Below are 24,214 nucleotides of genomic sequence, written 5' to 3' on the forward strand. Positions count from 1 at the left end.
AACAAACATGCATTCATTAGTATACATCAGACATAATTCAGGTTTAAAGCATTACACATAGGTGCAATTAGGTACATTCACACCCACTTGATCAACACCAATGGCTTAATTACATCTGTTCTTCATGACTCTGTGTAGTCTTGGACACAACATCATATGCCTGTATGCACGACAGGAGTGGAAGTAAATTTGGCATTGTCATGCTCTTAATCCAGTTAATGATTTCCTTCCAGTGCAGCTCAGCTCTAAAACAGAAATAGAGAGAGGAGCTATAAACAGCTTGCAGGTATACAACCGCTCACATGCACCCATTACACAGGGGCATTTAGCGATTAGGTTCTTTATTGTCCTATTTATTTATTAGGTCATTTGTTGTACAATTGCACCTCAAGGCAGGAAACGAGCTCAGAGCCCTTTGTGCTAGGCCCTGTGTGAGCAGACAAAAGCCTGTTCCTTCTGGGTTGAGTTCACAGTCTCCATAGAGAAGGTGGACAGGGGAAACAAGGTGGAGGGAAAGGAGGTGACTTGCCTGAGACCACACGGTGGGTCGAGGGCAGAGTCAAGACGAGAATCCAATCTGCCTGACTCCATGCTCTACATGTAGACAGTGCTGCCTCATCGCAGAACAAAACGTGTAATGTCAGAGCTTTGTTACACAGTAAGTTTAGGCAGCTGCTTGAGCTCTTAACCCTTGAATTGGCCGCATAGTAACACCTTTAAGTGACTTAAAGCACTTGTTATTTGGTTTAAAGTTGCACCCCTCCACAGGTTTGTCTCTAATGTCCATAATCTTGCTCCTTAAGCAAGATTAAATTGTGGCCACTCTCTAGACCTATTCTATTGAAGTTGAACTCCTCCAGCATCCCATGATGCAGTGGCCTCTCGTGGGTCAGGGCAAGCAGGGACACCAGGATGCAGAGGGGCCAGGCATGCCCAAGCACCTCACTCCCTGGGGGCACTGGGCAAAGCAGATGCTGCAATCCTGGACCCCATGGCCACTGTAGCCATCAAGGCTGACTTGCTGATTATGCTGGCAGGAGGGGGAGGCAGTGGGGAAGATGGGGCTCCTCAGTGCTCAGGCAGTGCCTGGCCAGCAGCAGTGTGGGGGATGAGCTCAGAGGAAAAAAGGATCGAGTCCCTTTTTACATAGGCTCCTAATCCTGCCCCTGATCACCAAGTCTCTAGTGGCAAGTCACAATTGTGCAGGTGAATGACAGCCAGAATTTTTTTTTGTTTTAAGCTGTGACTGCTTTACTAAGCTGAACATCTCTAAGTGGATTAATATCCATGCAGCTTAAGGCATAAGGTGTAACAAGGCCCTGAGAGCTGTCTCCCCAAAGCATCCCAGCAGGGACCCATGTTGCCTGAGGGGCTTAAATGCAGAGATGCACTAAAGCAATAGAAAGGGGCAGACTGTATGTTGTCACAGAGCAGCCGGCCCCACCAAAGACTGCCCCTAAGGTGCCTATGCCTCATCCCTTGTTTCTGCCCCCAACCCAGGTCATCATAGCCTACTCATTTATGCATTTTGCCCACTTCCAAGCACTTGTCTGCTAATATCCTGGTCCACCCTAGACTAGGGCTAGGTAAAGAAATGATTTGCACCCGAAGGAAACTGTGCAAGGATCATGTACACAACCTTCATTCTGCTCTATCTCAAGCATGAATTATTGACAGGTAATATTAAAATGCATCTGTTAACAGCCTACGTGTGACTCACTGTTTAATCTTGAGAGCTAGAGAAAGGTGACTTAGTGCTGCTAACTCTGAATGCTCAGATGCACTGGTATACGTGGAGACAAATATGGGAGCCTTTAAACACGGCATTGTTCATTTGAAGGGATTAGGGAGGAACAGCATATACACCCATGGGCGCACTGGGTTTCTGGTTTGACATGCATGAAGTGTCTGCAAAATGCTGATAGGGTTAAATGGGAAACAAGAGCGTTTCACATACTGAAATTCTACACCTCACATCATTTTTGGCTCTAACACGATTGATTAAAAATCAAATGGAAGTTTTGATCTTAATCTACAAAGCTTTCTCAGTGGCAGGACTTCATTTGAAAATATGTATTAGTGTGGCTTAGCCAAATCAGCCTGGTTAGATTGCAGATGTCATGACTAAAATGGAATATGATGGTTGGATTCAGACTACCTCCAAAAAGAAGTCTGCCAAGGGGGAGGTTGGGGTAGGGGGCGGTGGGAAAGACCAGGAACGCTTCCAGTCTGTGTCTCTTAGCTGCATAGCATCATTCAGCAGAATCACAGCTTAAACTGGCACTTTAGTAGGAATCAAATTGAAAAAAGCTTTTATCTCCTTCTAATTTCTCTCCCCCAAAAATGCCATTCTCTTTTGCTTAACTCATTGTGTCCTAGTTTATTCACAACAACACAGCACTAGAGAATGATGTAATTTGGAAAATAAATATTCATCTGCACATTGCATTGCACTCTCCAGGAATCTGACATCAGTGCACGAGCATGCTCTGCAAAGGCCTGAAGTCATGAGATAAGAAATATAGCCGTTGTAATAGTCAGAGCTGAATCCTGACAGTGGGTGGAATTAGCTGGATAGTAGAGAAATCTAGTAACTAATTATAGATACTTATGCTGAGTCAAAATGACATGCTAGAGGTGCTCACTGAAAGCGGTATGTTTTAGATATTGTCACTGTGTCCCGTACATGCTGCATTTTGTAGGGTTTATAAAAGAGGAAATAGCAATGCCCTTCTTTCTACAATGAAGTCTGGGCTACACACTGCTTTTTCAGGGATGTTCTGTTTTAAACAAAATGCCTCCAGTTGGTTCCTGCCTTACTCACAAGGACACTGTTGCAGATGGGAATGAATTGTAATCCTGGGCTTTCTCAGGGTGAAGCTACGCTCAGACCGTACTAAATCTATGGATGTTAAGTGCTGTTAAAGTCACAATGTCCTGTGAGTAGTCGTACATTAAGGGTTAATGGCATTTCTTGCCTGCGTGGCTCTGACTTGTCACTAAAGGGCTTGTGAGCAGGGTGTGGCTAGGACCCAGGACACCCCTGCGCTGGGTAGGAGGAGTGCTGGGATCCTGGAGGACTGAACATTGCTACTTTTATCTCTGTGGAGCAGAAGTGAAGTTACCCTAACATGAGCTGGGTAGCACAGCCCAGAGTTAACCCTCACCTGAAGTGACATAACTTTGAGATGCTCAGATGGCACTTATCTTATTACATCTGTAGTGTGCGGACACATTTTAACTGCCCTTAGTGTGGTTTCAGTGTAAAGTGTAACTTCACACTCATTTGTTTTCCATGCTCTTGAATTCAAAGCTGGTTTGATGTAACCTGATAATTTAGTGTGAGAGGAAGAAATCTGCTAGGACTTTCAGGCTTAAGCAGAGTTCATAGGGTGCACTTTTAGCAAACATCGTGCAAGCAGGCCCATGTACCTTAATGCAATACAAGTGGAAGTAAAGGGAGCTCTGCATGAATGAGGGAGTGAGCTCTCATAGGTCACCTTACAGAGCTGGGTCTGAACTGGAACGATGCGTGTTGTGTATCAGGAATCATGCTCTCAAATCTACGGGGGTTCACTTGCACTTCTGCCCACCCTTGGCTACATTCCTCAACCCACCCTATAGGGCTGCACTTCTTCAGGTGTGTGCACAGTGAGGGTTGCTTCCCACAAAAGGGCATCACGGAGTATACACAAGCTTAAGGACCCCCCGGCTTGAAAATCTGGCCCATTGCTGGATCTTGTTTTAGTAGGCAAAGACTTGTTAATACTCACTGACACAGTGGGCAGCCTCTGTTCATAGGAGGCTCATGTTGGGAAGAAAAGGGTGATTTTTGGGGTGCTTTTTTGTTAAAGAGGTAGTGAAAGGAAGGACCTTGTATGTGATACGTCAGTAAGGAAGGTTAATGAATAGTAATGATGATCTCACTTGCTCTTATCCACTGTTCTTCACTGTTTACTATCAAAGGCCAAAGACAGCTTACAGAAACATTAGCTCTGCTCCTACAAAAACTTCTTTTTTATGCCCTTGCTTGTTCCATTGACTTTAAGAGGACTATTTACAGTGCCTAGACTTAAGTATACATGCACCTTTTTAAAAGGTAGGGCCTTTCTTATCACTAAATCTTATTGGAAAATGAAAAGTGCAGGGTTTTGGTTTTTTTCTTTCCTTTTCTTTCTTTCTGTCTTACTTACATTACCCAGCTTAATCCGGTATAAATCTCCTACACGACCCTGACTAGGCTGGAATAAACAAGGTCTGTTCGCTTGTTAGTGCAGCCCATCCATCACAGAGCTGTTGGGGCCGTGCCATTCTGGCTCGCCTTTGATATAGCTATTAAAGTTTTATGTCCTGTTTTCATTTGATACCTAGTAACCCATAAATCCAGCTGTGGAATTTTTTTTCTTTGTTCCAGAGGCTGAGTCTAAGTATTTTGGGCGCATTTCAATTTGCCCATGCTTCTGCGTCAGATGTCATTGATCTAGCAGCTGCTGCTCCAGGGAGAGAGACACCTCTGCCCTTCCAGCGCAATATCTATCTGAGGCAATCATCACAGGCATCAGGAGAGACCTAAATCTGCTCTTAGGTTCAGAGAACATCAGCACGGGGTCACAGATTAGAATATGCTTCTGCTTTAGCTCTGCACAGTCCCCTGGCAACTCAGTTTGAATTGCAAACAATTTGGGGCAGGGACAGTATGTGCAAGTGTAAAAAGCACTGAGATGATTGAGAGTGCTACGCGCGTATCTTTGATGTGAATCACAAATGTGTGACTTGTTGCTGACTGCTGTCAGACTCGAGAAAGAATTGCCAAAGTGGTTAGTCAGATTCAGTGCACAATGCACACCTTTTTTATTATTAGGTGTGGACAGATCTATGTCTAGAGCCAGACTTTAATTAATCTCCATCTGTACATCAACCGTGGACAACTTGCCTCACTCATGAGAAACTATGAAACTATGTACTCTTGCATTGTTTTGAAACTTCCATTTTGCTCTCACCGCTCCCCAAAGTGCTTTAGTTAACCTGGATTTGGGGTCGTCTTTAATATAGTTCCAACTGCTGTTCCCCAAAACCTTACTGCTGGCTTTTGAAGTGAACTTCTTTAATCCTATGGAATATTTCAGGAGGAAAGGGGAACTTTGCAAGCAGGCCACACTGAGGTTTGGCTACTACATCTGTTTTTAGGCACCATAAAAAGGGGCTTGACACTCAGTTCTGGGCACCCACAAAACAAAGGCTTAATGGAGGCTACCTATCCTCATTTCTTCTTGAATGTAGTCAGTGGTTCCTGAATCATGGTCCTCAGATTACTGGTGTCCTACGAGAGCATCCTAAATGGTCTACATCTCATCTGTGAATTGCCCTGGGCCCCACATGTCTATTCATTTATGTGCTGGGTAAGAAATCATGGTGGTCTTTGAGAAATGGTGGATTCTGATTGTCATCTTGTGGTGCAACCAGGCCGTCCACCATACAGTCATAGAAAAATAAGGGACCTTAGGGCGTTATGACATCCAACTGCCTGCCCATGCCAGGATCATCCCTGATTGCACGATCCCAACCTAGTGCCTGTCTAAACTTCTCTTAAACTCCTAAGGATGGAAATTTCACAGCCTCCTGGAGTAGCCTGTGGCAGTGGCTCACCACCCTCATAGTGAGAAAGTTTGTCCTTATTTCTGAGGCCTCCGGTGATTTTTGTTACATGCTGCTGGACTCCCCAATTTGTCTCCACCAGGGCTGTCCATGGGCAGCACACAAGCTGTGGGCTCCTGCCCAGCTCTCATTGTGCACATTGCTGTTGCGGTGGCAGCTGCCAGGGTCACTGGGCTTCCCAGCGCTCCTCCAGACTCTGCTCCCTGCCCCTGTTCCTGGGGGCAGGAGGGGGCCAAGCTGCCTCATCCAGATGCTACTAACAGCTCACTTGTTGCTTTGGAGACGAGATATAGTGCTCAACCAATAGCTACAGATATGAGAGGGTTAACACAAGACCCCCAGCAAGAGGGTGGTGTGGGGGGGGGATGTCTCCATCTGTGTGTGTGTATACGTATATTCACTCGTGCACATACATTTGGGGTCAGATTCTCTTTTGGGTGACGAGTATTGCAACCCCTAGACATCAGAGGAGAAAGTGGTGGGGGGAATGGGCAGAGAAGAACATGCCTAGCGGAAGCAGGGCACATGGCATAAGGATATAAAATGCTGAATGACAGAGGATGAAGGTAGGCCAGGTACAGAGATGTGAAAAGAAACCCGATAACTTTATTTGGCATTGCCGACAATCGTTCCCTTCGGGCGCTGAGTGAAGACTAGCGAGGCAGGGAGATTTTACTGTGTGCTGATCCCTAATCTATGGTACTTTAGCATCAGCGTTTATAAATGAAACTCCAAGATGGGCATTAACCTATAACGGTAATTGTGGCAGCATAATGAACAGCAATTTACCTCTTAAGCCTTTTTTCTACATTTGATTTCTGTGGGTGTCTTTGAAGTACGAAATTTCCACCGGGCTTTCTCACATCTTTAAATAATTATCGTGCAGGAGAGAGTAGCTGGTCCTTGGATGAAAGTGCAGACTTAGCTGGCAGATATAACTTTGGGGTAGTGTGCCTTGCCTTTTAATAGTTGTGAAGGCCTGCTGTGTTCTCTGGGCCTTAAAGCACTTAGATGCCTAAGTTGCCTTTCCAGTAGAAAGCCCTATGTAAACACAGAGGCTGTCCAAATGGCATGCAACAGGGAAATATTTTTCAGTAACTTAAATAATACAGATCTGTATTGGAGGCATAATGCTGTCAGTGGGATATGCCGCTTTTCAAATAGTGGTCTCAGATGGGGCCTGTGGAAGTTGTCTCTTGTAAGGAATAAGGAATGCATAATTCCTGCAAGCCTAGAAACATCTTGTGTGTGCATGCTGGGGGGTACATCTAATATTTGAATACTGATGCACGGTTTGCTTCAGACCAGTAATGGGAAAGTGTTTATTATTTCAAATATGAATTATAACAACAGACCTTGAAGACAAGTCTCCAGCTTTTGTGGACACATGCTAAAGATCTCTCTTTAGCCTGTTTTCTGTCCCAGAGCACGTGTTGTGATTGGGAGTGCAGCTGCATCTTGCGGCCTCAGGCTCAGCTGGAGACCTGTGGTGCTAGATGCTGTACAAACACACGGCATGTAGGAACATGTGCACTGATCTGGATCAGTTTGGAGGTGTGTTTGTGACAGTGCTGATACCAGGCTCCTCAGTGGAAAGCAAAGGGTTCCTTCAGTGGACAGGCAAGGGATAATGCACTCCTTTGCACAGTCTTGTCCCTTGTGCAATATAATGACCATCACTAAGTTTAGATGCCCAGAAATACAAGACTGAAAGGCACTTCAGGGGTCAACAAGCCACTCTGACCTTTTTGGAGAGGGAGGGATATAAATGTTAAGAAAATTAATAAACAGATAAATGGGTTTGTCCAGCTGCCTCCTGCTCAGGGCAAGACCACCCCTGTCTGAACCATCTCATCCACGTGTTTAACTTAACTTGCTCTTGGAAAGCTCCAAAAGTGAAGATTTCCCAGTCTCGCTAAGCAGCCTGGTCCAGTGTTTAATCAAACTCGCAGTGAGAAGGTGCTTCCTAACATCCAATCTGCATCTCCCTTGTTGCAATTTTAACCCATTCCTTTTGCCCTGCCTCTGTAGATTCAGAGAAAGGATTACCTTCCAGTAATCCAGTACCCTTTTTGGTACTTGGAGACTTGTTAAATCCCCCTCAGTCTTTTCTTCCCTAGACTAAATAATCCCATGTCTTCCACCCTGTCTTTATATAGTTCTCTAATAATTTTTGGTGCTTTCCTCTAGACACTCATTTGTCTGTGTCATTCATCAGATGTGGTGTGTAAGGCTGGACGTAGGAGGTTTCAAATAGCGGTCTTGTTTGGGACCTGTGGAAGTTGTCTCCTGTAAGGAATGTGTAATTCCCGCAATCTTAGAAATATCTTGCGGGGACGGGAAAAGCCCATCACCCCTCTGTAGAAAGAAACCGGTTTATTTGTGCACAAGCTGCTCTTGACAAGTACATGTTGGTGGCTACTTATCCCCATGTTACATGTACAGCAGCTGTTCTTATGAGCTTCCCCTCCTATTCAATAAGGGACCTGAACCTTCCTTGGTTTTCATCTTACTTCATTCATTATCAGAAGGGTTTTTTTTTTGTTGTCTCTTGCTGGCTGCATCTCAGTTTGTGCCTTGACCTCCCTGATTTTGCCCCTTCTTGTTCATATGATACTCGTCCTAATGATGATATCTATCTACATAGATTCCTGTCATCTCTATAAATGTCCAACCTGTTTTTAATCTTGTCTGGTTTGTGGCCTCAGTAACTCCTGAAGGCAGTTTGCTCCAAAGCCTAATTACGTGTGATATTTGTTAGGTATGCGTGTCTAGCTCAGTGGAAAGGAAGCTTTGCCTTCAGGTGCCTTCCCCTGTGCCTGCTCGTCCTGGAAGAGGGCTTCAGCCTGCACCCTTTGGGGAAGCAGCAGGGACAATGGGTGCAGTGTGTGGCCCTTGGGGTAAAAGAAAGCCAGAGCACTGGGCTTCTGCTAGGAAGGGAAATATTGGGTTGCTCTGGGCATGGAGTTCCCCTGTGACTGGGAGGCATCTAATGTTTCCGTTCCAGTTTATAGACAAGGATAACTGTAGCAGGTAGGGTCTCTGCACCTAGCAAAGTTTATCCCCTGGTTGAGAACAGTCATAGATGGTCCTTTCATTGACAAGGGGAGACAGTGGGGTTGTTTCTGCCCTTCAGATGGAGCAATCCCATGCACTGATGCAGGCTGGGGGTGACGGTGGGCAGCAGCTCTGCAGAAAAGGACCTGGGGTGACAGTGGGCAAAAAGCTGAACATGAACCAGCAGTGGGCCCTTGTTGTCGAGAAGGGTAATAGCATCCTGGGCTGCATCAGTAGGAGCATTGCTGAATACAGGGGAGGTGATTCTTCCCTCTTTTCAGCACTGGGGAGATCACATCTGGAGTCCTGTGTTCAGTTTTGGGCCCCCCACTACAGAAAGGATGTGGACAAGCTGGAGAGAGTCCAGTGGAGGGCAGTGGAAATGGTTTGAGGGCTGGGAAGCAGGACTGGTGAGGAGAGGCTGAGGGAACTGGGCTGATTTAGTCTGCAAAAGAGAAGACCGAGGGGGGATTTGATAGCAGCCTTCACCACCCGGCCGGGGGGTTGCAAAGAGGATGGAGCTGGGCTGTTCTCAGTGGGGACAGATGACAGGACAAGGAGCAATGGGCTCAGGCTCAAGCAAGGAAGTTGAGGTTAGATATTAGGAAAAATCTTCTCTCAAGGAGGGTAGTAAAGCACTGGAATGGGTTACCCAGAGAGTTTTTCTAATGACCACCCTTGGAGGCTTTTAAGGCCTGGCTTGACAAAGCCTTGCCTGGGATGATGTAGTTGGGGCTGGTCCTGCTTGGAGCAGGGGTTGGACTAGATGTGACTCCTGAGGTCTCTTCCAGCCCTCATTTTCTGGGATTCTCTGAGTTAAGGGAGAAGCCAGAAGCCCCAGATTATGTCTCAGGTATACTGTGAGTTGTTTCAGCTCTGTCTCTGAATGGCATTGGAGAACAAAAGAAGTGAAATCACAGTGGCCAGATTCAAGCTCTGACTTACTGAAAAAGCTCTCTGTTTGAGCTGAAGTGCTGTTCTCTGTCTGTCTAGTCTAGCAACTGCAGGTGTTTCTTTGAAGTCCAGACTTACTGTAGCTCTTGCTGAGGTTGTCCAGCATATAGGACTTTTCCCCTGTGTGGACCCCCCATTCCTTGGCCCACTGTCAATAACTCATGCCATTCTCTGCAAGACTTGCTTTTGACAGACATGGCTAGAGTGAACAGCAAGACACAGATCCAGCCTCGTTTTAACTCGTGGGCTCTCACCTCGGTTGATTAGCAGCTTTTTCCCATGGCTGGTCACACGGGGAAGGTTAACAAGGTGTCTTATTGAGCTGAGAGGGGAGTATGCCTTGTCTTGGAGACCCAGATTGCACCAATGGCATGGGAGGGGAGTTTTGGAAGGTGGGGAAACCTTTTCAAATTGTCCATCACAGCCACTCCTTTGAGAGTCAACCATAAAAAAACAAACTCAACATGAATACTAGTCAGCCCTCAGTTTGGCAGTGTTGAGCTACTGAAAGTAGGCTGTAATCATGGAAAAGGCTTGGCAGCCTGAATTTTAGGTATCTCGTGGAGTGAGCAATGCCATCTCCCCTCATGTGCAATCCGTTTCTTGTCCACCTGTTTTCCAGCCTCTCCATCGATCAAGCTCCTGGTGGATGACCCTATTGTGGTGAACCCGGGGGAGGCCATTACGTTAGTCTGCGTGACGACGGGAGGAGAACCGGCTCCCAGCCTCACCTGGGTGAGATCCATCGGGGTCTTGCCTGAGAAAATTGTCCTGAACGGTGGGACCTTAACAATACCTGCCGTCACTTCAGAAGACGCTGGCACCTATAGCTGCATCGCCAATAATAATGTGGGCAACCCCGCAAAAAAGTCCACCAACATCATTGTAAGAGGTAAGCCTGGCATGAAAGCTCTCCGTTTTCTCCTCGAGGGTTAACTCACTCGGGACCTGCTGAGGCAGGGCAGCTGCCTTGCTACCTGTGCCCTACAAGGCCACATAGGTTGCTGGGCAGTTATCATAGGATAATGGTTTTATCAGTATGGGTTTGAAGCAGTCGTGACATGGAACCTGCTCTCTCTCCTACCTGGCATGGAAATGACTTTAAGGACCTTGTCTCGGGTCTAGAAGTAGTCCCTGTGGATTCACCTTTTTCTGCCAACCTCTAGAAGGAGAAATAGCAATGGGGGGACCGCTGCTACCTCTGGGTGGGCTAGACTTGCTCAGCATTTCTCGGAAACACAGACTTCCTCTGTGGTGTCCTGAAGCAGAGACATCTGGCATACTTCTCTTGCTCCTCTGAACACTTGACGTAGGGTTTGCAGACATTTAGGGTCTCTGCTGACAAGACAACATCACTGCTTCTAAGCTTGTCTTTGTGGCCCTGAGGATTGGAAACGCATCATACTCTGTCTTAAATCCAGGACCCAGATGTAATCACATGAGTGAAGATCCTGGGGCCTCTGGCATTTTAGCATTGATAGTTTAATCCAGACCTGGATTAAACATCATTCTCCAATAAGGTTGCAGGAGAGACTATATACAGAATAATTGCTGCTAGGTGAAGACAAAATCTGCCCTATTGTTTATGGCTTTCGGTAAGGGCCTAGAATCGCTAGAGAGAGAGTCGGAAAGGAGAGCTCCATCGGCTGGTAAGCATCAGCACTGTGAATTAATCTACCTGAACTGAATAGTTCATCTGAAACTAATTTTCTGTAATCTAATCTGCCAATGGTACTGAAACATAAACTCCCACACAGTGGGCACTCTTAATAATAACTTGTGATTAATCCTACTCGGGAGGATCTGCTGCATAAGGAGTAGTGGTGTGATTATTTTATGAGAGCCATAACCTCTGTGCACTCCTTATTGCCCAACATATTATACTTTTCAGTAGGGCAATGAATTAGTGTCTATTTCTGGGAGGGCGGTCATTGAGACAGTATAGCATCAGGCCAAGTCTGTAGGAGTTTCTTGGCCTCTTGCAACAGCTTTATTTGTAATATTTGTAACAGCTTATTACAAATAAATATTTGTTATTTGTAACAGCTTTATTTGTAATATTATCTTTCTATTTGAAGTTCTCAATGTTTGGCTGAAAGGGTTTATTATCAAGGTGCAATGCCACTGTGTTATTTCAAGAATGCAACATCAACGTTAATTCACAGTGATTTAAAACAGCAATAAGATTGGGTGAAGGAGGGTGGGTGTGAAATGCAGATTTGCTATAAATAAGGAGAAGGGAAAGACTTCCCATACAAACAGAAGTTGGTATTTTAACTGACCCAACAGAAGGCACCGTTAAGCCCAGAAGAGGAAAACGAGTTCATGGCTCCCCTCAGAAAAAAAATTCGCGAGTCATGGCATCATCATATTAATATGCTTATGTATTTTTTTTTAATTTCTAGAAGCCCATGACTTTGAGGTTCTGGATGCCTAGCAAAATATTTTAAACCTATCTGAGCTTTCTTTAAAAAAATGTGATGGCTCAAGTAATTCTTCACACAGAGAGGTGAGGAAAGAAATAGGGAGCACCACAGCAAACTGCAGAGAGGACAGAGCTGACTTTCAGGCTTGGTACATTGCTAACTCTGTGTGATGGAAGCAGGGTGTGTATGTGTGTGTGCATGTGCACATATGTGCATAGGTGTGTGTGTTAAAAGGAAAGAGCTAGCTTAGAAAAAAATATCACCTGTCTATCAGCATTTGAGTTTCCTTTGCTACATGTTACATCTGAGATTTATGCTGTTGAAATAGTGGGGGGAAGAAGGGGGTAACATTTCTGGAGTTTTTTGTTTTGTTTTTGTGGGCATCACATAGTCTTTTGCATATTATCAGTCTCATGGCTTCTCCTGTGCATTTGTTCTTTCTTTTTGTTTGCTGGGATTTTCCATGCAACAGCTGAAGACAGTAGGCATTTATAGAAAACATGAAAATCTGAAAGTTAAACCACAGGGACTCAGGGGCAGGTGTTGGACCTCAAACTAATTTCAAAACTAACCAGATTTTTATGGTTAGCTTGGTTACCGTGTGTGGTTACCTTGATCCCATGTCCTTACTGTCTGTTTCTCGTGATGGTGCTGTACTTACACAAATACATAATGAGGTCCCTCCCTCCCCCTGCTTGGCAGAAAGAAAAAAAAAACCCTCATCTTATTACCACATACAAGGGAGTCTCACTAACTACAGTGTCTATCATCAAACTGCTGGCAAAAGCAGCATGTGTTCAGCAACAGAAACCAATTACGAAGTTGATTGAATGGAGTCAGCACTGAACATGACTGCAAAGCACATCCTGAATCAGGCAAAAATGCTAATGGGGACCTATCACAAGGACAGATTAATGCAGCACATCTAAATAAGACATATGGTAGTGCCCATTAAGTACAGTCTTCCTCACTGCCAACTGTTTTTTCCAGGTCAAGGTGAGCCACAACATTGCATGAATTTTGACATCTTCATTCCCACAGTTGAGCTGAGTCTTTCTTTCCCATTTCCAATTATCCCTGTTTCTTAATAGTAACCTTTAATGCCTGGCGAGCATCACAAAATAGGGCCCCAAACCGTTCACCCAGAATCCCTTTGTTGCCCTTCTCTCTCAGCGTGGTGCATATGATTATTGTGGCCCTGCCCTCCATGAGGTGGAGCTGGGCCAGGTTGCCTTGTGTCTTATCTGCATATAAAATTTTCGAGCATCCCAGGACTTGACAAGTACACTCAGGTCTAGTCATGAGTCGGGGAGCTAACTAGCACCTGTATCCTTTGTGGGGAGTATCTGGAAACACATACTGAGCAGTGATGAGCTATGGGATAACCATGGCTTGACATGCTGTCGACTCTGGTGGGGCCCAGCCCAGTGAACTGCGTGGTAAATCACAAGCCTTTGGCTTTGAACTAATATCTTGCATGGTTTACACTCTCTATAAGTAGGTACAAACATGCTGCTTAAAGGTGCAGGTAGAAGTGTAGCTCCCAGCTGTAAATGGGAACGGTTTTTGCAAAGCATTCTGAGTTACAACGTTAGCCCAAAGCAACCAGAAGTTCTCTGCTGGTTCTAGGGGGAAGGGAAATCTAGCAGCAGACGTAAGACCAGCAGCCAAGGTCCCATAGAAAGGGCCAGGGCTCTCTGCCAGCACTTGCTGTTTTCAGAATGGGAGAGGGGAAAGGCAGCCGAGGAAGCTCTTTCTTGGGGCTCCCCAGCTGATGATGAAGGGTGATGTGGGTGAATTGGATCGCCCCCTCCACCTTGCAGGGGCTACATTACATCAGCCCCACCCTCCTGGGGGAGCTGAAACCCCCCCAGACAGAACTCCCTCTGCTCCCTTTCCCCCCTCCCAGTCTGAAAACAGTGGGAGGCTGGGAGCTTCTCAGACACAAATTACAAAAGACACTACATTTTGTAACATCTTCCTCTGATACCTCATGCAATGAGTGGTTAGATTTTCACCCAGTCAGCCATTTGGAAGCTGTTTGCTGCTGTACACTTGTGTTTGGTCACAGCTATAAGCTGCTTTCTGTGGCCAGATCAGGCAAAAATGGCCACTTCTTTCTGCATCTTAAAAATGTATTTATGGAGGTATCTGTGCTAAAACCTGCAACCATTTCAAAATCAGGCAGTATGCATCAATTCCGGATGCACTAAGTGCATGGGTACTATATGTAAATTGCTACAGCCATGTTTAACGTCAAGGTTTTTGTTTTCTAATGTGCTCCTCACTTCCATATACTCAGGGAGCACAGGGTCTGATAATATGGACAGGGGAAATGGGCTCCTAAAGGAAAATGTTGGGGGTAAATAGAGAACCAAGGGGCTACCTATCTTCCCTCCTCCCCCCCACCATCCCCAGACATTTATTTTCCCTACTGTAGCAGGGAGAGGGGGACAAATTCAAGGCAAACCTCCAATAATTAGATGCTGTACCTGGAAAACTATAACAAATTTATAAATTTTCTACATATAGAATCCAATTATTGGGGTGTTGTCTTATATTTGCATAAAAACAGTAATTGAACCTTCATTTGTAGTACTTCCCTTGTCTTGGTTTTCAACATTTTCTTCTCATCTAATAGGGTTGGGTCAGTGTTGCAGCTTCGATCCAAGAAACGTGAGAAACAAGGCTTTTCCTGGCAATATCTTTCATTGGGCCAACTCTATAGTTGAGAGAGTTGTGCAACAAGCTTTTTGCTCTCGCACTGTGCCCTTCCTTATCTAATGGCATTTAACAGCTACCTGTATGGTTTTATTCTTGTCCTTCTAGACCTGTCGAGACTTTAGAAGCCACTGTTGCAAATGTCACCTGCACCCCTCTTGAAAAGTTGATTTAAGAACAGGATCATAGAAAATGAGGGTTAAAGGGACCTCAGGAGGTCACATCTAGTCCAACCTCCTGCTCAAAGCAGGACCAGCCCCAACTACATCATCCCAGTCAAGGCTTTACCTAGTCGGGCCTTAAAAAACCCCAAGGATGGAGAGTGACCCACCTCTGGGTAACCTGTTTCAGTGCTTAACTACCCTCCTACTGAGAAATATTTTTTTCTTAAGATCTAACCTAAACTTCCCTTGCTGCAACTTGAAATATGATGCCTTTCAACTAGTACGGTGTAGGTCTCTGGTAAAAATGACCCATTTTGTCCTAGCCCCACATCACTGAGCATCTAGGCAGGCAGATTTCAGAGTAGGTAAGCAAAGGAGGTAAAGGCAAGGCAAGGGAGCATAGTCCTGAGATTAGGATGGTGGTTTGGGACATAGTAGAAGTAAGCCCATTGTCATCTTCTGCTATGGACTTTGTGTATGAAGTTGGCCAAGCCTGTCTCTCAGTAAGTTACTGAGGCCCTGTGGTACTGGGGACCAGAGGTGTGCTCATGAGACAAGCGATTCATTTGTAAAGCATGTGAATGCATTTAGGCAGGTGCCAGGTAATTTCCCCTATTTTCTGTCCATTGAATTGAGATAGCTTAAACTGCTGTGACTCCCAGCTCAATGAATGCTTGAGTAGAAATAGTCTCTAAGGAGTTCTTCCCCTTTGTTACTTCACAGATTTTGGCTTCTGGGTTTTCTTGTGCCTCTGTAACAAGGAAATGTGTTTCCCAGTTTTCCCTTTGTTGGCAGTTCCCCTCGCTTTTTTTTCCACGTGCGCCTACTGTGGAACGATGTACGTGCACTGAGAACAGATAGTCTGGTGTTTCAGTCACAGCTTTGATCCCCTTGACACTTTTTTTTCTCTCCTGAGAACCCTAAAAGTCATCCTGATGCCTTGGTCCCTGAAATTATGAGTATTTGTAATAGCTGCACAAGAAAAACAATGCATTTGTTCCTCCCTGTGGGGGCATATACCCACCTTGAGAATCGATGGATATTGTAACGCATTTAATGAGAAGACAGATCCTCCCGTACAGCATCAGCCTCGAGTTTAAAAGACTCCTGTTAAGATAAGGTACTATTCTTTGACTATGTTGAGATGTTTCTTTTAGCCGAGTTGTAAGCCAACCGAGTCAGCTTTCTTTGTTTTTCTACTGCCAAGCTTTCCTGCTAGTGCCATTCCCTTAAAGGAGTCAGATAATGCTAATGAAATTTTTGCTGAGATGATAAAGAGAAGTTATTCTGAGTACTGCAATGTCATTCCTTAAGAGGCACAGATATAAGCAATATCTTTCACTCTCCCCTTTTGTTCTGAACAAGAGCTCACTAGAGGCAAATAAATGACTTGTTGAATCACAGTTTTACTGTTGGAGCAGCTGCCCCCGTGACAACTCCATGTGCTGTTTACCTGGCAATCACCACTTATTGAAGAACGCAGTGAAATGCAGACGTTCTTAAGAATGCCATTAATGGCTTGTTCCAATCCGCCTGCTGTTATTGCAAAATATTTAATTTCTTCAAGATAATATTCTTCTAATAGGCGGTTTGGGTCAAAAAGGAAAATCTAATTTCATCAGAATTGGCCATTAACTAACTCTAATGATGAGCATTTTCTTTCCAAGTGCCTTCTGTAGGTTGAGGTCTTTAAGTTGTCCATGTGTGTTCGCAGCAGCAGCATCCTCCACTTCCTTCTCCCTTGACCCTTATAATTGAGTTCATGTAATGACCACTGAAATAGCTTCATGTAAGTACTTCTAATAAAAAAGTATGTGGGGACTTAGGGGGGATTTAGGCTTGTTTCCTTCATGGTCAGTCAGGAAACTCCAGGAAACTTTTGTGAATACACTGTCCCTCAGGTATCAAGCCTTGTTCAAGTAACTCTCCATGAAAACTGATCCCAAATCCCCTGTGACAATTCTCCATACAAGGGCTGGCCAGGAACATGAGAAATTTCCTGGGCAAAGTTTTGGAATAAGAAGATTTTGGGTATACAATAGAAACTGAGCTCCAGCTCTGAGACATCTTTCCTTCATAGGAATGGAGGAACCTTCCTTGCTTTGGGCGTAGACAGAAGTGCAGCTCCCTGCTGTCACTGAGAAGGCTTTACAGGAAGTGTTTTGAGTTGCAACGATCCCCCAGACCACATGAAGTTTGCTTTGGTTCCAGGGAGGAGGGGGATCTAGCTGCTGGGTGCAAGCCTGCAGCTGGTTTCCCCTAGCAGTGGCACTTCCTGTCTCCCAGCCTGTCCCTGTTGCAGAATGGGAGGAGGAAAGGGAGCAGAAGGAGCTAGGGCTTCCCCAGCCAGCTGTGGAGGGTGGGGTGGGTAAATTGGAGCTCTGCCCCACACCTTGCGGGGGGGCTCCAGTACACCTACCCCACCCTCTGCAGGGGCTGAATCCCCCTCACCAGACCTAACTCCCTTTGCTCCCTTCCCCCCTCCCATTCTGAAAACAGCTCAAGGCTAGCAGGCAGCACAGACAGAAGTTACAGAAGATGTTCTGTTTTGAAACATCTTCATTTGACCTCTTATGCTATGAGAGGTCAGATTTTCACCCAATCGGCCATTTTTTTAAGCTATCTGCAGCTGTGCGCTTGTGTTTGTTCACAGCTATAAACTGCTTTCTGTTTCGGTGAAAATTGTCACTTCTTTCTTCACTCTTTAACACTGTTTTGGTAGTTCATGACCTTCTAATGAATAAAGGGAATAATTTAACAAAGGGAAAAAAGATACCTTTTCTTAAGGGAGAGCAAAAGATTCTCCCTTAAGAAAAGGTAATGATTGTCTATTTCCCTGTTATGTTTGGGTATTCAACGTTTCTTTAATGAAATTGGTGCTGCAATTCAGGAGGGATGTGGACAACAGGGAGAGGGTCCAGAGGTGGCCACTCTCATAATCAGGGGGCAGCAGGGCAGGCCCTACGAGGAGAGGCGACGGGACCTGAACCTGTTCAGCCTCCACAAGAGAAGGCTGAGGGGGGACATACTGGCCTGTTACAAACTAGTCAGAGGGGACCAGCAGGCATTGGGGGAGTCCCTGTTCCCCCGAGCACCACCAGGAGTGTTCAGGAATAACAGTCACAAGCTGGCAGAGGGGCGATTCAGACTAGACATCAGGAGGCGCTACTTCACGGTCTGGGCGGCTAGGATCTGGAACCAACTTCCAAGAGAAGTGGTGCTGGCTCCTACCCTGGGGGGCTTTAAAAGGAGGCTGGTTGAACACCTTTCCAGGGTCATTTGACCCTAGTACTTTTTCCTGCCATGGCAGGGGTCAGACTTGATGATCTGCTCAGGTCCCTTCCCACCCTACTAACCATGAAACTATGAAAAAAAAAAAGGTGCACCAGCCCTGTCTCCTGTAACCTGGATCTGTGTAGAAATTGTGTGCAAGTGTCTTTTATCCCTTAAATCTTCAGATGACCATGCTTCTTCCAGGCTAACAGAAAATAGGAAGAAGGTGGCCTCTATTACCAAATAGCTTTAACTGCACATACGGCTGGTTCAAACTGGGCAAAAAAGCTGAGGTCAGAAGCTCACTGAGTTTGGGTCCACTTAATTTATTACTTCAGTCCTGGGATATAACCAGAACATAAGGATTACAACCAGCAATCCCTGCCCCCTTCACATATACAGCTGGAGGGTGGAGATGCATTCTAGGTCTCTGGTGGGCTTTGTGCCACATCTGAGGATCACAGCCATGAAGCACACCTCCCATTTGGGATAAATGCCACCAGGGGACTAGACAGTTGATTTTGACTGTCACCGAGAAATCACAAACAAGCCTGTTGGACATGGAGAGCTTCTGGACACTAATTCTAGGCGCCACAAATGCACCTATGTTGTCTAAGGGCTTGTGCATGCAGATTGGAAATAGGCAGGTGGATGTTGCCAGGTGCAGCACTGAAGCAATGCAGAAAATCCCACAAAGACCTTTTTGGAAGGAATTCATTCTCAGTCTTTCCTGTCGACATCACTAAAAGCTGCCAAGCTCTTCTGGAAATACGATCTTATGTGACTCATGCAAGGTCACAGAATAAGTCTGTAACTTAGCTGGAAATGAGGCCCACGTCTTCCCATTCACCTTCTAGAGCCTGCAGTACAAGACCATCCTCTCATGACATGGGGTACCAGTTGTTGAAGTGGAAGATATGGGGCATGGATTTAATACCATTATCCTTGTAGGAAATAAGAGGAAGATGATGTTACTTCCAGGCTGTTTACATGTTCATTTATCAAGAGAATTAGATGCTTGATTCTCCATGCTCCACTGTGGACATAGGATGACTCTCCCGACCCCTTCCACGTTCTAGCTCCATGAGAGAGTCACCAAATCCACCCTGCCTTTGCTTCCTGGACACAATAATAGGGTTGAAGGAGGCCTCAAGGGTGGTCTAGCCCACCCCCCTGTACAAATACAAGGTTGCAACTTAAACCATCCCAGACAAATGTCTGTACAAGTTCTTGAAAGATCCAGAGAAGGAGGGAGACTCCATAACTTCCTTTGGCAACTTGTTCTACTCTCTTCTGCTCTTGAAGTCAAGCAGTTTTTCTTGATAGTGTATCTGGATTTTATTTCCTGTAGTTTACCTCCATTGCTGTAAGCCCTGACTTCTATAGCAGGAGAGAACAATGAAAAACCATGCAATCATGGAACGAAAATAGGGAATCCATCTGTGAGATGGAAGTGCATAGACTGAAGACATCTGAGAAAAAGAAGGATTTCGGCATATTATATTGATCGTTTGGGGAACGAGCATGAGTTGCCAGTACAATGTAGCTGTGATAAAAAAGCTAACTCCATTTTAGGGAGCATTAGGTGAGGTACGTGCACTAGGGGTCTTGTACAAGACCTTGGTAAGATACTTTAAAGTCATTTCAAATATTGTGTGCAGTTCTGATCTCTAGTGTTCAAAAAAGATCAACTTAAACTGGCATGTGTTCGCAGTAGGGTCCCTAGGATGGTGACGGGAATGAAGACCTTTCCTTACACACGAAGGTTTAAAGAAGCATGACTTGCTTAGTTGAGCAAAATAGAGATTAAAGGCGAATATGTGCAATTTATACAAGTACACACATGGGGCGAATATTAGGGAAAGCAAAGAGCTTCGTAGGCTAAAACGTATCCTGGCACAAGATCAAATAGCAAACACAACTGGATACAGATACATTTGGATTAGAAACAAGAAAATTTGTCTCAGGGAAGTGAAGTTTGCAGTGATCATCCAAGCAAAGTGCTAAAGGCAAGAAACACGCTTCTAGCAAAGAGTGAACAGAATACGTTTCTGGGAAGGATGGTATGGCAGGACAAAGGAGTTTGGGCACATTGGGTGGTATGTGTGACGTTGAGTCAGGTGGTCTTGGTCCTTGCATTCATAGAATCACAGACAAGGAGGGTTAAAGGGGCCTCAGGAGGTTGCATCTAGTCCAACCCCCTGCTCCAAGCAGGACCAGCCCCAACAACATCATCCCAGCCATTGTGGAATAAGCATCTCTCTTTGGCAGTGTGATGAGTGTCAGGCAATGTTATGCTTCAGGGCTTTGCTAGTTGTCATCTAGGGCCAGGAAGGAGTTTTTTTCTTTTATAAAAGCTACTAGTTTCTTTTTTGCCTCCCTTTAAGGCATTGGCTAAGTCTAGGGATTTTGACTGATGTGCATTGATACTCCTGGTTCTAAAAACCCAGAGGTTCTGAACTAAGAGGTCCTTGTTCTTCTACTCAGGCTTCCCAAATCTGATGGGAGGAAGGATTTTTTCCCCTAGGTTAGATTGGCTTGGACTGTGAAGGGTTTTTGCCTTCCGCTGTGTTGTGGGGCAGGGCCCTTTTCCTAGCATTGTCTGGGCATATATTAACTAACTAACATATATGAATTAACTGTTGTGTCATCACAGTGGCAGGGTACTGGAAGTGGCTTTGTTATTCCTGCATGCAATGGGGTATTCTTGGCTTTTTGGATATTGTTTTTTGTAGTTACACTGGAGAATTTGAAGCAGTAATTTTTGGGAATGTTTCAGTTAATGGTGCAGGGGACTGGACCTGCTGGCCCAGGCCGCCCTTCCAGTCTGATGTTCCTGCAGTTCTCCACCCTCCTTCATAGCAGCATTTCAACTATTTGCAAACTGCCATTATGCTCCTCCCCACCAGTAACACTTAATCTTTTTTTTCCTCCAGACTAAAAACCCAGTTCTGTAAACATCTCTCCATAGTGCCAATTTCCAGCCCTTTAATTTTCCAACCCTTTTTATTTTACTTGTCTGCATTCGTATGCTAATACAGTGCCCAAAACTGACCATCATGCTCCAGCTGAGGCCTCCCCAGCACCGAGTCAGGTGGCGCTGTCACCTCCTGTGCCTTGCAGATGATGCTTCTTTTAACACTGCCCAGTACTGCAGCTGCGGCACATGGGCGATGCATCACTCTGCGCACGTTTTCAGCAATGCCACTGCCTGCCCAATTATCTTTCACTCCGTCTTGGTGAAGTTGCTTTACTTCTCCCTTCCTCTACTGCTGCATCCCTGCAGTAAGAAACATCAAAGCAACTTGCTGCAAGTTTTGGTGGAGTCCTGACCGAAGCAGCAGCCGGGGAGGAGGACATGGCTTCCTTCTCGTTGGCAGGACCGTTCAAGACTATCTTCACCCTTGAGCCCTAATCTACTTCACCTGAGAATTCAGTAGCATCTCATTCCTCCAGCCCAGCTCTGCCTCCTCATAGCTTAGAGACTGCTGATGAGGTTTTGATGGACAAAGCCCCCCTTACTAGCCAGTACCCTAACAGGCTGGTAGTATATGAGATTCTGCAATTAGCCTTTATCCAGTTGAGCCAACCCCACCACTGTTGTTTCTGAAGGGCCAGGCTTAGCTGAGAGTTAATAAATGCCTACACTGCTCTGCTGTCAGGGCCAACACCCTTGTGTATGAGGCTGGGCATGGATGCTAGAGTGTGTGTACATTATATAGGGGTATAATAAATAGGACCCAATTGAACCCCATGGTGCTACTGTTCTTCTTCCCCTCCCCTCCTCTTCCCTTCTCTTTCCTTCCCTTCCCTCTCCCTTGCCTTGCCTTCTCCTCCCCAGACCTGTGCACATCTTCACCAGTCCCATGGCACTCGCAGGAGGGCCACCAGGAACCAAGCCTCTCTCCCCCCCTCACCCCCTGCACTCTCCCCTAAACACTTCCATTCGGCATGGGTCAGTCAGGGAATAAGGCCACAAAGCTACCTAGAGGACACGCTCTCCTTCCTCCTGTTGCTTCTGAGCATGCCAGTGACTGAAGATCTTGAGAGCAGCAGCAGGGCAGGGAGCTCCCTCAGGACATCTTCATTGCTTCATTTTCGTTTTCAGAATCGATGCAGCAAAGCTCGGGGAGAAAGGGGAGGGGGGCTTGTTTTCTGATGGCCTGTTTTCCTTCTTGTCTGTGACGCCTCAAATGCGGCAGCATCCTGCAGCTGGAAGAACCGTAACAGCGCAGAGTTGAGTAGGGGAATGAGAAACGTAGCGAATCCTGGTTGGCCTGTGGTAGACGAAGCTTTCTGACATTGCACCTTTATTCTTCAAGACCCTTAGCAGCTCCTGATCCCTGCCTTTTTCCTTCCCCTCTTGGTGTGCATCCCCATGGGTTCATAACTACAGCATCGGCAGAAATGGTTTTCTTTGCCATGCAAAAAATTCCAAGATCCCCCTAAATGGTCCCTTTTTATATTGTGGTGAAGCGGAGACCTTCCAGAGTATTTAAGACTGTCCTCTGCCAGGTTCAAGGTGGGGATTTGGACCTCAGTCAAGCACATGCCTGGGGAGAGCCCTCACCAGCAAGGTATCTTGGGGTTGTTGATGTGATTCGACTTCATGTAACCTGCTAGGTATTTCACTGGACAAAGAGAAAGCCAGTCACTCTGTAGCCCACTGGTTAGGGCATCCAGGTAGATGAAGGGCATTGATGGATGTGAAACCTAAACTGAAGCATGCAGATTTTCAGAGGGAAGATGGTCCAGGGGTGAACATGTTCAGCTGGCATTTGGTGGACAGAGATGTGCCAGGGCAGCCACTGGCTTCCTCCATCATCCTGGGCAAGTCACAGAATCACTCTGTGCGAGATGCCCCCTTCCTTAATTGAAGTGAGCAGCCCTGCCTCACTGCACAGCGGTGTTGTGAGGGTAAGCGCGTTGAAGGTGTTCAGGTACTAACGCAGTGGTTCTCACCATTTTCCAACTCAAGGCACCCCTTGTTAGACTTAAAACCTCGGAAAAATACCAGTGCATAGTTTTCACTTTTTTTTTTTTTTTTTTTTGACTACAGAAAAATAGAAGGGCACTTCTGCTGCAAAAAAATTCAGATCACAAGTGTTCAGAGCGCTCTTAACACTGTGGATTTCTGTTTGAAATCCTTGGGTTTATCGTAGGAATCATGTTGGCACGCTTAACAGTGGTGACATTGTGTGTCACCTTGTGGCACCCTTGATGGCATCTCTAGAGTGTTGTGGCACCCTGCTTAAGTATCACTGTATCAGTGGGCACGTAAGTAATTAAGATACTGGCCAAAGATTTAACTTGCACCTGGATTTGATGTGCAAAATGTCTTGCTGTGTTATGCGTCTCCCTATCTACGTGCCCATGTAGGGATGCCTGAAGGGGACTCTGTTCTGAGAGTTCAGGTGCTTGCTGCTTTCTGAAAACCACATCTTTTTTAAGGTGTCTCAGACTGGATATCCCAAATTACTAGTGACTTCTGGAAATCTGGGCTTGGAGGTATAAGAAGCAAAGAACAGTTCCCTGCCTCTTCACTGCTGGTGTGTCTGTTTTGGGTTTTGGTGAAGGGGAAAAGCTAGTGACTCCCTTCAATGCAAGGGCAGAAGTGCTAAGTAGTGTTCCTGGAGGGCATCCAAGGATGAGAGAAGGCAGAGGAAAGGATAGCCAAAGCAATCCTTTACAGGGCTGGTGTGAACACACACACACTACTAATATGGAGTGTGTGTGTGTGTGTCATTCACACCAGGCAAGAGAATCACTGCATCCCCAGCAAATGCTAAAATGACCCCGCCAATGTTTATCTAATATCATTGTTCCCCTTTTTAAAGCAAAGATTATTTAATGGCAACTTGCATGTGCACGGGCAACCTCAAGGCTTCGCCACGTGAATCTGCTCAACATCATCTGAAATCTGCTTTTCTAAGGTGGACTTCCCGATCAGCTGTGTTTTATGGG

At 45.7% G+C, this 24,214-nt stretch overlaps 1 protein-coding gene across 1 annotated transcript in view; it reads left to right on the forward strand.

The window, feature by feature from the left end:
- The window catches only part of MDGA2 (MAM domain containing glycosylphosphatidylinositol anchor 2), a 557,209-nt gene that overhangs the window by 159,146 nt on the left and 373,849 nt on the right, over positions 1-24,214 (forward strand). Inside the window, exon 5 of the mRNA XM_019519874.1 lies at positions 10,289-10,558. Coding sequence (XP_019375419.1) covers positions 10,289-10,558 — 270 coding nt within the window. The remainder of the gene's footprint in view (positions 1-10,288; positions 10,559-24,214) is intronic.

Source organism: Gavialis gangeticus, unplaced genomic scaffold, assembly GCF_001723915.1.
Source record: "Gavialis gangeticus isolate Ggan-Ray unplaced genomic scaffold, GavGan_comp1, whole genome shotgun sequence".
NCBI lineage: Eukaryota > Metazoa > Chordata > Crocodylia > Gavialidae > Gavialis > Gavialis gangeticus.